At 41.6% G+C, this 14,666-nt stretch overlaps 2 protein-coding genes across 2 annotated transcripts in view; one reads left to right on the top strand and one right to left on the bottom strand.

Moving 5' to 3' along the window:
* Positions 1–12,423, bottom strand: part of pygmb (phosphorylase, glycogen, muscle b) — a 36,937-nt gene extending 24,514 nt beyond the window's left edge. Inside the window, exons 1-3 of the mRNA XM_084043093.1 lie at positions 12,095–12,423; positions 2,878–2,979; positions 1,954–2,032 (exon numbers count right to left, since the gene is read on the bottom strand). Coding sequence (XP_083899219.1) covers positions 1,954–2,032; positions 2,878–2,979; positions 12,095–12,337 — 424 coding nt within the window. The 5' untranslated portion in view covers positions 12,338–12,423. The remainder of the gene's footprint in view (positions 1–1,953; positions 2,033–2,877; positions 2,980–12,094) is intronic.
* The window catches only part of LOC311034806 (uncharacterized protein), a 313,846-nt gene that overhangs the window by 179,874 nt on the left and 119,306 nt on the right, over positions 1–14,666 (top strand). The window lies entirely within an intron of this gene.

The following is a 14,666-nucleotide window of genomic DNA, read 5'->3' as shown; positions in this document are numbered from 1 at the left end:
CAGTGAGCATCAGTGTCTGGGTCTATTTATAGGAGAGAACAGCAGCTGGCGGCCAACAGACAGACAGACAGACAGACAGACAGACAGAGCAGACAGACAGACTGCATTCTGCTTCCAGCTCTGCAGCTTCCACAGCCTGTTTCATTTATTTACTGCTTTGACTTTTCTTTCAACTTGGAGCATCAGGAAGGCTCTGCCAAAACCCTGAGTGTATTAAGTGCAAAGTCAAGTCATCTGTACTTACACAGCACATTTAAAAACAACAGGAGTCAGTCCACCTAAACAGACAGACAGAAGACAGACAGACAGACCTAAAGTGCTTTCCAATCGACGATGACCAACAGCAACGAGACAATCAACATTCACAAAAGCATTTTTAAAACACAATACGTAAATCTAAGTACACGTATACAATTAAGTAAACTCGCCCCTTTGTAGGAATGCCACAGGTCCATGGAACTACGTCTAATCACAATTATTTGAGATAATCGCTATTATTTTTGCATAATTGCCATAATCGTTTCCATGTTGAAAACATTTTTTTTTAATTGTGGAAATAGCAGATCTACAAGCTCACCCACAATTCTTTCAAACATTTTTTGAAAGTATCAAGTTATTAAATATGAAAGTCATGATGGTGACAGGCCTACAATGGAACAGTTCCCTAATCATGACATCAAAGGTTCTATTGTTAAGGTAGGAGGTGAAGCATTTTAAAAGTGTAATCCAACCTCATAGTGACATTTCAACAGGGTGGATTGTGTGCTATATGCAGAACTCTGAACCCAGACTGGAATGTGTGTTTATGTAAGAGGAGACAACTTTGTCTAAAATATTTTAGATCAGGTTTTTCAACCCTTTTTGCGTCAGGGACCCCCAAATTGACACATATTAGCCCGCGGACCCCCACTTGAAAAGATATGCCAGGGACTCATTTTGATTTATTGGGGGTTCCAATCTACACTGTGTCATCATCATTCGTGTTCATTTAACTCTGAGAGTGTACAAATGGAACCAAATGGACCCGTTAGGGTCCATTTGGTTCCATTTGTACACTCTCAGAGTTACAGACACACAAGGGTCAATTTGATTTCTAACTATTAATTTGCCTGGGGAGCCCCTGGAACCCCCTCAAGGACAACAGGTGGTCCCCGGACCACTGGTTGAGAACCACTGTTTTAGATTAATAGCAGCTCGGAAGATTATGTCTGCAGTCGTGACGGCTGTTGGGGGCAAAAAGCAGCCAAAGGCTTTTAAAGGCTTTTTCTGCACAGGATAGGGAAACGACTGACTAATTCATTTTCAATGAGAGGCGAGCGTTCAGGTACGGAAACATGGGCGAACTGTGAAAATGTCACGTTTGCGCTCGTTTCAGGCACACGCCTTAATTCCCACGACAAGAGCTGGATTGTGGTCAATTGTTTTCTACAGGACAATAATGTGACACGGCAGAAGCGGCCCACGGCTAAACACAGAACTATACGTGACAAAGACTACTGATCTCGTGCACCCGATATTTCCATGGTTACCGGACGTAGATCACTTTAGTTTAGTGTTTACTCGCAGAGTGATTGTCTGTGTGTTCACGAGGAGCGCAGTGCGCCTCCCCCCTGCGGATCCAAGCGAGATGTGTTGCTCCTCGTCTGACCCAGCTTTACTCAAATTGATAACAGTTAAGGTCATTACACACCGGCGATTATGCGAATATACGCAAAATTCGGACTTGTTCCGAATAATTAAAAGACGCTTTTTCGCTCCATGGAAGCTTGCATTGACTTTATAAGTTTTTTAAAAAAAAACGTATTATTCGCATGAAAAAATCTCCCTCGGTGTGTAAGGAGCTGTACCCACAAAATTCGCCCCCAGCTGCTGTGGCCTGTCTGATCGGACCCCCAAACAAAGAGGGAGAGAGTGACATGAGGTGACTGAAGGTGGGGGGGGGGGTGTACTCACCGGCCAGACGCCCCAGACCACCGTTCCCCAGGCCAGCGTCCTCCTCGATGTCCTGCAGTTCCTCCATGTCCAGACCCAGCTGATGGAGAGAAGAACACACCTTTTACCACTTAGAATGACACAACGGTACCGCTGGGGTCTTAAACTTAATTTATTAGGGTTAGACATTCATTTTAGTAGTCTTTTTTGTTGGGGGGTGACACCTCTTGTAGCTCTGACAGCAAAGTTGTCAGGGGCAGTATTAAGTAGGTACCAATGTATTATTATTAATGTTGAAATACATCATTTCTGGGGCAGACACCCGTGCGAAACTTACACGGGCGTCTGCCCCAGACTAATACAATTGTTTAGAGCAGGGGTCTTCAACGTTTTCAGGCCAAGGACCCCTTGGCTGAGAGCGAGATAAAGCAGGGAGCCCCATTATATATTGTATAAAGTATACATTTTTTTCATAGTTGGATTTCATGTTGGATTCATGATAATGTGTATTTCCAGACATTTAACCATGTACTGTACTTAAACAAACCTGACCTTTCACTCTGTACTTAGTCTGCTCTTTTTTCCCCCTATACCAAACCACTTTGCCAAAAATAGCAGATCTACCAGCGCGTTGTGTGCTTGTAGATCTGCTATTTTTGGCAGAATAGGGATGTTTGGGTGAAGTGGTTAATGTAAAAATCACACACAGATTTGGCGGACCCCCTGTACTAACTCTGAGGACCCCCCAGGGGTCCCGGACCCCCTGTTGAAGACCTCTGGTTTAGAGAAGTTGTCAAAAATATTTAAGTGGAATGAACACCCAAATTGTATTAAGATATATTGTATTAACATACATACAGATAAGGACAACATTCTAATTCATTCACCGAAAATAAGTTCCATATAAAAGTTCCCGGCAGCAGAAAAAGCCAAACAGTTCCTCACCTGGTAGGTGGCCTCATCACAGGCGTTCTCCAGAGCCAGGTTCACCATGGTGTTCTGCAGGGTTCTACCCATGTAGAACTCTAGAGACAGGTAGTACACGCGCTGTGGAGAGAACACACACACACACACACACACACACACACACACACACACACACACACACACCTCGTTAGAAACCGTGTTGATTTAACACACGCTGATATAGCGACGCTTTCAAGCTTGTTGATCGGTTACTTTCACTATTTTTGAATTTTAATCCGTGTGTGACTCACATCGTAGCTGTCGGGTGGAAACCTTGTATGTCCAAAACTGTTCATTTTCTATGACTATTTAAAAAATAAAATACAATATTTGCATTTTTTTTAATATATATATATATATCTTTGGGGGATTTTATGCCTTTATTTTTTATAAGACGTAGAGTAGTAAGTCTGACAGGAAATGGGGAGAGAGAGAGATGGGGAGTGACATGCAGCAAAGGTCGTCGGGCTCGGGAATCAAACCCGCGATGTGCCGTCAGGCTACATTGAGCCTATAGGTGCCTGGACCGCTATGCCAGCCGTCCAGGCCTTGCATGACACTCTTGTACAGGGCATTAATTTATGGGGAAAAAAACATGACAAGTTGAAATACAATGCAAGGTTTCTGCCTGATATAGATAGGATACTTTTATTGTCAGTTTAAAAAAAAATCACAACAGTGTCATTCATTAGGAAAACGCCAACGTGGACTATCTATAAATCATGAAAAGTTCAATTCATGCAATTTTTTATTTTATTTTTTGGCGGACATTTGTAAATCTAATCTTTGCTTCCGGGAGTTCCTGTAACTATATATTTTACAAATGTTCGCTTTAAAAAAATATATAATCCAAGATTTTGCCACAAATTTTCACGATTTTTCAAAAATAGCACCGAGTGCCGCGCTATGAGCTTGTAGATCTGCTATTTTTGACACACAGATGCGTTCCCGGTCTTAATGGGTTAAATCTCGCAAGAGAATTTAGGGATTTAAGGGCTGGAGGAAGGGCATCCCACAGAGTAGTGGCAGCAGCGTGATAAAACACATTGTTTCCCCTTTAGCGTCCCGAAACTGGGGGGAACCAGACTCCCCTGGTTGAGTACCTGTGAGCATCCCTCACCCTGTGGGAAGGTAATGAAGCAAGTATTTGGGAACAGAAGCATCTAGGACAGTGGTTCTAAAACTTTTTCATGTCAAGGACCCCCAAATTGACACTTATTAGCCCGCGGACCCCCATTTCAAAAGATAAGCCAGGGACCCCCATAAGAGAAGATTTTTTTTTACGGCTCTAGCAGTGATTCTCAACCATTTTAATTTTAACGACCCCCAGTTTGACATGCATTAGGGCTACAGACCCCCATTTAATGGCATTTCTATCACTTGGACCGCAATTTATAATGTAAAATCTATGTCAATTTAACTCTCAGAGTTACAGACCCATAAGGGTCCATTTGGTGCCTAATCTATCATTTAGCTGGGGACCCCCTGGAACTCCCTCAAGGACCCCACTTTGAGAACCAATGATCTAGGATCTTGAAGACCAGACTCAGTGAGAGGTGAGAGACCTTCTCCTCCACTCTTACATATCGACATATACATATTGACAGCAACGATGTGTGTGTAGTGTATCCATTCATTGATTGAAACATTTAGCATTTTGACTACATAACTCTATGTCCATGTTATGATGTTGAACTATAATCAGGTTGAACTTAAGGTGTGGTGTTGTTGACATAATGTCCCCCGTTGGTAAACACTGTAATAAGTCTGTTCTTTGTCTGTCTTTTTGTTACACGAGTCAAATGTGTGTTTGTCTGTCCTCGTGTTCAGTGAGTCATAACGTGTTGATACGAGCCTGAAGCCTCGTCACCAAGTCACTAATGTAGTGATTATTATTGTAGTGACTATTGCACTGATGTTAAAACATCTTCATCTTAAGTTAACTTTTAAACCCCATTTTATATTTTATTGTAGGAAGAAAATAGCTGATCTACAAGGTCATTGATTGGCTATTTTTGCCATTTCTAAAAATGTTTACATTTAAAAAGATTCACCTATGCCCAGAAAATAGGGACGCCAGGTGGAAAGTGAATTTCTCATCATGATTAACTGAATAAGTAGGTTGGGAGAGGCTTACTGTCGGTATCAGCCGAGAATGCAGGAGTCTATCCTTGTTACAATGAGCTAAACCTCTGGTACTTACAACACCTACTGTACCATCAGCTCCCAGTACTTGCCCCACCCAAGCCGTGCTACTCATAGGCCGCGTTGGCGGTGCTCGGGATCGATCCCATGGACCTATCGATCCAAAGGAGAGATCTCTATCGACTGAGCTACCTGAACACCTATTCACCTTCCTCTGTCACAGAGTGTCCCCCATGTGATGGCTTCGTGTGTGTGTGTGTGTGTGTGTGTGTGTGTGTGTGTGTGTGTGTGTGTGTGTGTGTGTGTGTGTGTGTGTGTGTGTGTGTGTGTGTGTGTGGACAGCAGGTGGTATCAGTTGTAGCATGCCTTCTATTCCTGGCCTTGTTGGCTCCAACAATAACTCACGGTGACTTCAACCTCATAGTAACGCTGCATGACTCTACACAACAACACCCAAGCTCCTACAAACACATCATGCATTGACCCTAGCAGTGACAAAGCAACTTACATGCTACAAGTCATTTTCAATGCGAGAGAGAGACAAGCTACAAAGTGATGCCCGAAGTTGTCCCAAAAAAATTAAATAAAGTTGAGATGAGCTGGCTTCAACATGCTTCAGATCTCCAATGATGACTAATGTTTCCCCCCAGTTTTTTTCCCAGTTTCTTTCGTACACCTGGAAAAATCTTTAGGAGCAGGTGCGTAGGCAAACAAGTGCACATCAATTAGAACGTCATCAGTGACAAAACATTGCTTCTTCTTAAAAAAAACGTGCTCCTGTACCGTGCAGTTCTGCAGTGCGCTGGCGTATTTTTTATTATTGATATAAAAAGGAAAAACAACATGATTTAACCCTTTTCATTCACATGTGGCTTAGACAACACTTCAACAGTGACTTGCAGCAATATAGCCGTCAATGCTTGGTTGTTTTGAAGCTTTTGTCACTGCTAGTGTGAACAGAGATGCTTTTAGAAATAATGTTCCCTGCACAAAATAAAATACACTTCCACTCTAAAGACATCGGCCTAGACTAGGCCTTTTACAAAAATAAAACAAAAATCTAATCTTTTTTAAACATTTGAACAACGCAAATCTCGTATCTTGTCCGTGGCACAGAATATTGTCAGACGGGGGTCCATGGCCAAATACATATTAATTTGGGGCGTCCTTGACGTGAAAATGTTTGCTCTACCGTTAACGTACACATTGGTAAAAATAAATAATTCAATTCACTAAAAGTAGTGACGGATTGCAACTCAATTTAATCATCAATTGGACCGATGACATTTACAGTATTCTACCTGAATCATAGCAGACTTACAGTATAAACACATTTAGATGTTATGTAAATACTAATACTCTCTGGTTGTTTACATGCTCAGAGCTGAATCATAGAAGACTTACAGTATAAACACATTCAGACTCTCTGGTTGTGTACATGCTCAGAGCTGGACTGGTCCATGTCAACACACACATAAACACACTCTAAACTGTCAAACAGTGACTCTCACTTACTTCACACTGTAAATATGAACCTAATGGACACAAGTCAAGGAGTTCACTTAGAAATACAACATTTTAGGCCCCGGGATTCGAGCCCAGATCTACCACGCTGGTACTGACACTAAACCAAAGGCAAACATCTAAACCACTAGCCTAAAAGGGAGGCCTAGTGGGCATCTGGCAGGGTCAAATATAAAATATGAAATGAATAAATATTTGAAATAATAATAATGAATTCTATTTGTAATGACCTTTACATTTGAACAAATCTCAAAGTGCAAAAAAAGATGATAAGAAAAAATGCTTAAAGGACAACTTTGTTTTTTTACAACCAAGGTTTATATTTTAGCTTGTAATTAAAGTAAATAAATGATGAGTGTAATTTTTTTTTCATTTACTGCTTTCTATATTTTTAGCATTTTTTGCGATATTTTTTACAGTGGGCGGGGGCATTCTGTCCGGTGGCTAAATATGCCTTTTTTACACAATAAAAAAGGTCCGGCTGTCTGAGATGGCCAGATGTGAGTTATTGGGGGCTAGAAGAGCTACTGTAAATAATAATAAAGAAAACGCTGGGTTAATGTGTTAAAAAAATACATATTTAGCCACCGGACAGAATGCCCCCGCCCACTGTGAAAACACTGTAAAAAAGATTGTGAAAATTGCTAAAACTATAGAAAGCAGTAAATTAATTTTTTTTAACACTCATCTTTTATTTACTTTAATTACAATCTAAAACATAAACATTGGTTGTAAAAAAACAAAGTTGTCCTTTAAAAGAAGATGGTGGCTCTATTGCAGCCTGACAGCACGTCCTGGGTTCGAGTCCCGTTCCCGGCGGCATTTGCTGCATGTCACTCCCCGTCTCTGTCTCTCTCCCTGTTTCCTGTCTGTCTCCACTCAATTCTATCAATAAGCATTAAAAGCCAAAAAGAAAAGATCCAAAAAACAAAAACAAAAATGGTGCCCAGTGTTCTCAGGGGCCCAGTGTTCTCACAGGGACCCAGTGTTCTCAGGGGCCCAGTGTTCTCACAGGGGCCCAGTGTTCTCAGGGGCCCAGTGTCCTGGTTACCAAGGGGAATCCCCTCTTGGCCGGCGCAGAGATTCTTCTTCTGGTGTTCTCAGAGGTTCTGATCCTCTCTGCTACACAGATACATTACTCTGAACCCTGTTTTTCCTCCTACAGTTCCCAGTTCCACCTTAGCTTTTGATACAGATGAAGCGTCCTGAAAATGTGTGCAAATCTTTGAATATATATATATACATTTTTAACTCAAATCTTTGAATATATATACCGTATAAACATTTTTAACTCAAATCTTTGCTTCTGGGGGTCCCTGGAACAAAAGTTTTTGAGATGGTGGTGGGGGTCCGCGGACAAATACATATCATTTTGGGTGGTCCTTGACATGGAAGAAGTTTGAGAACCACTTTTTTTTATTTTTTTAAACAGTTTTTCTTTCAAAAACATATTCAAAGATTTGCACAAATGTTCATGTTTTTTCAAAAGAAATAGCAGATCTACAAGCTCACAGCGCAACACTCGCGGTGCCGCGCTGTGAGCTTGTAGATCTGCTTTTTGAATAGCCCAAAGTATAAAATAATGGCTATAGCGAAAAGCAAATCTAAAATGACACAGTATGCGTTCCCAGGATTGAATGGGTTAATGTGTGTTGATGATGAAGGGGGGGGGGGCACTGGAACTGTACAATGAAAAACAGGGACTCGTCTGAACCCAGCATGTTGACACACACTTCATTAATGAATGGATAATGTAAACAAAAGGCCATTTAAACTGATATTTGACACTTCATGTTAACCAGAGACCTGGCCTCACAGACCATTACATAACACTGAACAATCAATGCACCACATCATCCAAGACCTTAAACCAACCTATTTATAACACATTAAAAGACCTTAAACTAACCTATTTATAACACATTAAAAGACCTTAAACTAACCTGTTTATAACACATTAAAAGACCTTACACTAACCTATTTATAACACATTAAAAGACCTTAAACTAACCTGTTTATAACACATTAAAAGACCTTAAACTAACCTGTTTATAACACATTAAAAGACCATAAACTAACCTATTTATAACACATTAAAAGACCTTAAACTAACCTGTTTATAACACATTAAAAGACCTTAAACTAACCTGTTTATAACACATTAAAAGACCATAAACTAACCTATTTATAACACATTAAAAGACCTTAAACTAACCTGTTTATAACACATTAAAAGACCTTAAACTAACCTATTTATAACACATTAAAAGCCTCATTTGATACTGTGTTGTATGACTGAATCATTAACTGAATATAACCGGTATTCCATTGATGAACACGATGCGATTTGAACGTCATTATGACGGATCAACATATCTCTGTCTGGTTTCAAAAGCATCAAAAGTAGCAGATCTACAAGCTCGAAACTACAAGCTCGAAACGCGTCGCGCCACGTTTCGAGCTTGTAGATCTGCTACTTTTCCTTTTTGTGTGATGCTGTAGTATGATCATGTACGGTGTTTAATTTACCAAAAAAAAAACACAACAAGTGTTAAAATATGGATATAAGAGGTTTCTACCCGACATCAACAATATAACCGTTTATTCCATAGTGATGCAACACGATGCTAGTTGAACATCATCATTATGATGATAGATCAACAAGCTACCTGCTCAGTTAATGTGCTGACCGACCATCCATTCACTGCACACACACACACACACACACACACACACACACACACACAGTGCGCCATGCATGGTCATGCCCCCCCTCTTCCCCTCCTACTGTGATGCTGGTACACAGTGTTCCAGGCATGAATCCATCCCCTCCATACATGCTCTATGCAGTAATGCTGCTGCTGCTGCAAGATCTCATTCTAAAGCACTCCTCAGCTAATAGCATTCTGAACCAAGAATACTATAGTATCAAGCTCCTGATTATCATGCATTTATCAGATAACAATAAAGACTTAAATCAGCACAAACATATGTTTAACCAAAAACAATGAGACATAAGGAAACAGTGCAGCATGATGTATAACTAGTATAACGTAGCAGAACAGCCTGTTTTAATGCTGTGTAGCCACCGTTGTATTAAATGACAGGATGAATGGAGGGGAGGGGGGGGAGGGGATATCCTCTCCTCTTACACAACAACATCAATGCATATTTTAACAACCGGTTGATCCCTCACTCTCACTCGCTCTTCAGTCAAACAACGATCCGTTTAGTCCACCCTCAAAAAATAGCAGATCTACAAGCTTGCAGCGTGTGCCGCGCTGCAAGCTTGTAGATCTGCTATTTTTGAAGAGCCCACGCAAAAATGTAAAATGACAGATGCTTCCTTGGTTTATGTGCTGTGTTCTCTATCTGTGTGTGTGTGTGTGTGTGTGTGTGTGTGTGTGTGTGTGTGTGTGTGTGTGTGTGTGTCTCTCTCTCTCTATATAAGGACATGTTAGAGTGGATGCTGGCGGTGCAGAGACAAGGTTATCTGTCTGTAGCTACACTGACTTTATTATGTAACAGGAGGAATGTCACATTCCCCAGACACAGGGACCAAATGCACTGAAGCAACAGCCTGGCTGTAACAATACAACACGTTTTCTTTGAGCCTGAGGGATCAAGACTGTCATAGATGTATTTTATAGTCTTGACTTTTACTTTCGTATCATAGACATCTATGCAAATGTCAGAATGGATTTAAATACATCTAGGACAGTGGTTTTCAACCAGTGGTCCGGGGACCACCAGTGGTCCTTGAGGGAGTACCAGAGGGTCCCCAGCTAAATGAGTTAACATAGCGTCACTCACAATCATTTTAACCACTTAGCTTTGGCTATTCAAAAATAGCAGATCTACAAGCTCATAGCGCGGCACCGCGCTATGAGCTTGTAGATCTGCTATTTTTTTTAAAACCTTGAAAAGGGTGTGCATATCTTTGAATATCTGTATTTTTTCAAAGCAAAAATTAACTTGATATCTTTACTTCTGGCGGTCCCTGGCACAAAACGTTTTCAGATGGGGGTCCGCGGCCAAATGTATATCAATTTAGGGGTCCTTGGCATGAAAAAGGTTGAAAACCACTGATCTAGGATAGTCTTGATCCCTGGCTAGTTCCCTTTTTTTTAAATACATGTAGAAAATATAACATTTATATGACTATAAAAGGACAGTTTAAAGCATAAGGAGCATCAGTTGAGTATTGATACTGCACCATGATAATAATGAAGTGGAATGGGGAGGGGAGGGAGAGGGGAACCCGCACTCCACTCTCCCCCCCCCCCCTCTCACACACACACACACACACACACACACACACACACACACACACACACACACACACACACACACACACACACACACACACACACGCTCCCACAAGTGCGTGCGTGTGAGCGCGTGCGTGCACGATGGCGTACGTACGTGCATAAGTGCGGACTTGAGCAACACAGCAGGACATTGCATGCATGTGCAGTAGCGCACGCGCATGACTCGTCGTGCGTGCAACATGCATGCATGATGCACGCACTTTGTTGTGTGTGTGTACGTGCAATTATATTCCTGCAGGATGCAATGCATTATTATAAACATCATATGCATCATAATGATGTGTGTGTGTGGTGTGTAGTAGTGTGCGTGCGTGCGTGCAAAAAGAGTCATGCAGGATGGGCGCGCGTGCGTGTGTCTGTGTGTACGTGCAGCCTCGCGAAGGGGGGCGTGGCACCACTGGTGGTGCTCACTCACTGCACTGACTGCGGAAGAGGGAAAAGGCATCATTAAAAAAGCCCCAAATTGCAGAAAATAGCAGACCTACAAGCTCACAGCGATCTGCTATTTTCGCAATATTGTATCCAAATCAGCCTCCAGGGTTGCGGACGGTACTTCTGGTCCATAACATAGCGTTAGAAGGAGTTCTCCTTAACGCTATGTTACTTAGTGTAGTAAACATAAAAATACACTTTCGCTACTCACCAAGACAAAGACTAAAAGATGGTTTTAAAATGTAAAGGTTTTAAGCTGTTAAAAGCCTACTTTCCTTAGTGGCAACACTCGGAGCCCCCCACCTCACGGCTAAAATACACTTTTTGGCCTGAAAAGAAAACATTTCACCGGATGGGAAAATGGCTTAGTTGCTCCACTGCGCTCCCTACAGATCTGGTCAATAGAAAAATGCCATTAACCAGATCTGTAGGGGCGCAGGGGAGCAACTAAACCATTTTTCCATCCGGTGGAATATTTTCTTTTCAGGCCAAAAAGTGTATTTTAGACGTGAGGTGTGTGGGTGAGAGGGTTCCCACTAAGGAAAGTAGGCTTTTAACGTCTTAAAACCATCTTTGTTTTGGTGAGTAGCAAAAGTGTATTCTTTATTTTTACTAAAAACAAGAGCCTGCGCTACCGGCGCTGTTCAGGCAATTGCTATAAAGTCCCATAGCGTTAAGGAAAACTCCTTCTAACGCTATGGACCAGAGAGCTAGGGGGTTTCAGGATGATGGTGATTGGTGATGAGGGTCTGTAGGTCTCTTACTTTGGGGTCCTTCTCGTAGTAGTGCTGCTGGGTCCTGATCCAGCGGCCCACCAGGTGGTCCCTGACGGTGTGGGACAGCGCCAGGTAGTAGTCCCTCCGTGTGGCCACGTTGCGGTCCTTGGCCAGGGTGAAGTGCAGGTGTCGGTTGAAGTTGGTCCTCAGGTCGGACACGTTGTCCACGCCGGCCAGGCCTCGAACCGAGATCTGCCTCCGCTTGTCCGCGTCCGTCAGGGGCTTGGCCATGTCGACGGGATGGTGGAATAACAGATTAATATGGGTTTTAGATGGGTTTAGGTCGGTTAAAGAGGTGGATGATGGAGATGATGCTGTGTGTTTCTGTGTGGTTGTGTTACAGCTGATATGAGGAGCTGCTGCTTTTATAACCTTCTGTCACCACCAGGGGGCGGGGCTGACTTGAGAGCCATGTGACCAGAGGCTCAACCCACCTACCCCATGCTTTATAATAATAATAATAATAATAATAATAAAGATAAAAATAATAATAAAAATAGCCTACTTGTCTTGGTTTACTATATTTATTATAGCTGCAGTATGTGATGGACTAAAAATTAACATTTAAATTGTATTCTATAAACTACTGGCATCATTCATTCATTGCTCTCAAATCCCAAATGAAAATAGTCTTTTTTTCCCTTTTTTATTTTTTTTATTTTTTTACAGCATTTATTTGCAGTAAATGACTGGTCAAAATAACAAACAAAAACAGTGTTTTCAGGTTTCCAATAACATAAAGCAAACACAATACTACTTTAACACAATACTACTTATTTTAACTTTGGAAAGAGTTCACAGAACCAGTATTTGGTGGAATATTACATAAATGTGGAACACCTCTGTTTTCTTTTAGACTTTAACATAGGTCTGGTGATGCCAATGTCCTGGATGTCCCTGAGACTAAGAAACAAACCATGGGGTGACACAGACTGACAGGGCGTTCTCAGTTTCAGCCCCCTCCCTATGGAACTCACTCCCGCCACCTCACATCAAAGCCCCCCACCCTCGCCACATTTAAAACCACCCTCTAAACCAGGGCTCTTCAACGTTTTCAGGCCAAGGACCCCCTAGCTGAGAGAGAGATGAAGCAGGGACCCCCTCTATATTGTATAAAAATGGTGTTTCAGATAAACTTTTGCTGCTCTTTTCCCCCTCTACATATATAACTCTTTGCCAAAAATAGCCGATCTACAAGCTCACAACGCCTCGCAGTGCTAAAGTTCTCCTCAGAAAAGGGATACTAGGGTTCAAGTGGTTAATGTAAAACAAAATAATCACATCACACAAAGATTTGGGGGGACCCCCTATAGTAACTCTGAGGACCCCCTAGGGGTCCCGGACCCTCTGTTGAAGACCTCTGCTCTAAACCCACCTCTTCAGACTCACATTCCCTACATAATTCAACTCCCTCTTTTGCCTTTTAAATGTTTTAACATTTTACCTTTGCTTCGTTTTTTCCCCCTTTTAAAGCTGCACTATGTGACTTTCCTCTTCAACCCGGATTTGAACCCAGATTCCTGTGCAAGGGCTGACATTTTTTTACCATCGAGCTAACAGAGCCTGCCTGCTTGCTCAGGGGATAAACTGAATCTTGAACATCAGGTCAAACTTCTCGTCAGATCCTGTGTCTAGGTGAGACATGGCTGATGGATTGTTGTTCATGTGGTAGGTTAGCAGTATTGTTGCAACCTTCCAGGAATGTGACCATGACATGTTTTGAGATACTTGCTGTCAAAGGTCTAAAACAGGGGTCTTCAACAGGGGGTCCTCAGAGATACTGCCGGGGGGGGGGGGGGGGGGGGGACGCCAAATCTTTGTGTGATAGCATTTATAAACTAATATCAACAGATTAAACCATGGAGGGTTGTTGCACTCAGAAATAAACGTCCTGTTTATTGTTCCAGAATATGCCTCATATTGACAAGGATGACAAACGTTTGGCTGAATAGCCCACACACACACACACACACACACACACACACACACACACACACAGACATCCATAATGCATAAAAACACACACATCCATTTAAAGATAAGGACATTTGGAGTATGAAGTAGTGGTTAGGGATTATAAATGGTATTATAATAGGATTCGAGTTCATAACTTGATGGGAGAGTAGTTTCATTTTATGTAGTCCAATAGCAACTCCTGGTCAAAAAATGCAATACATCCTCTAAACAAGGCAATATCGCAGAATGTGAGATAGGTGAAAAGCCAAGGAAATAACCAAGTTTCAAAACCAGAACCATCTTTATTTCATTTCCCACATACAGTATGGGCTCATTGCCTATTGAACGAGCCAGTAAAGTTAGATCATAATTTATCATGTTATTGTTATTTAAAATATATCATCACACTTAATATTTAATAATTTCACAGTGCTTTATGGACATGCGTTTAGCGTATTTAAAAACATGGAATTTAACAATGAACCATAGATATTCAATACCTATTTAATTTGAGAAATCAGTTATTCTTTCCTCAACATACAGTAAAACCTGCAGTTATTTGTTTAGTTTTTCTGTGTCTAGTTATAACTAAATATTTTACCGT

The sequence above is a fragment of the Gymnoscopelus microlampas genome (genome assembly GCF_963454915.1).
Source record: "Gymnoscopelus microlampas genome assembly, chromosome: 19".
NCBI lineage: Eukaryota > Metazoa > Chordata > Actinopteri > Myctophiformes > Myctophidae > Gymnoscopelus > Gymnoscopelus microlampas.
This window is presented reverse-complemented; position numbering and strand designations above follow the sequence as displayed.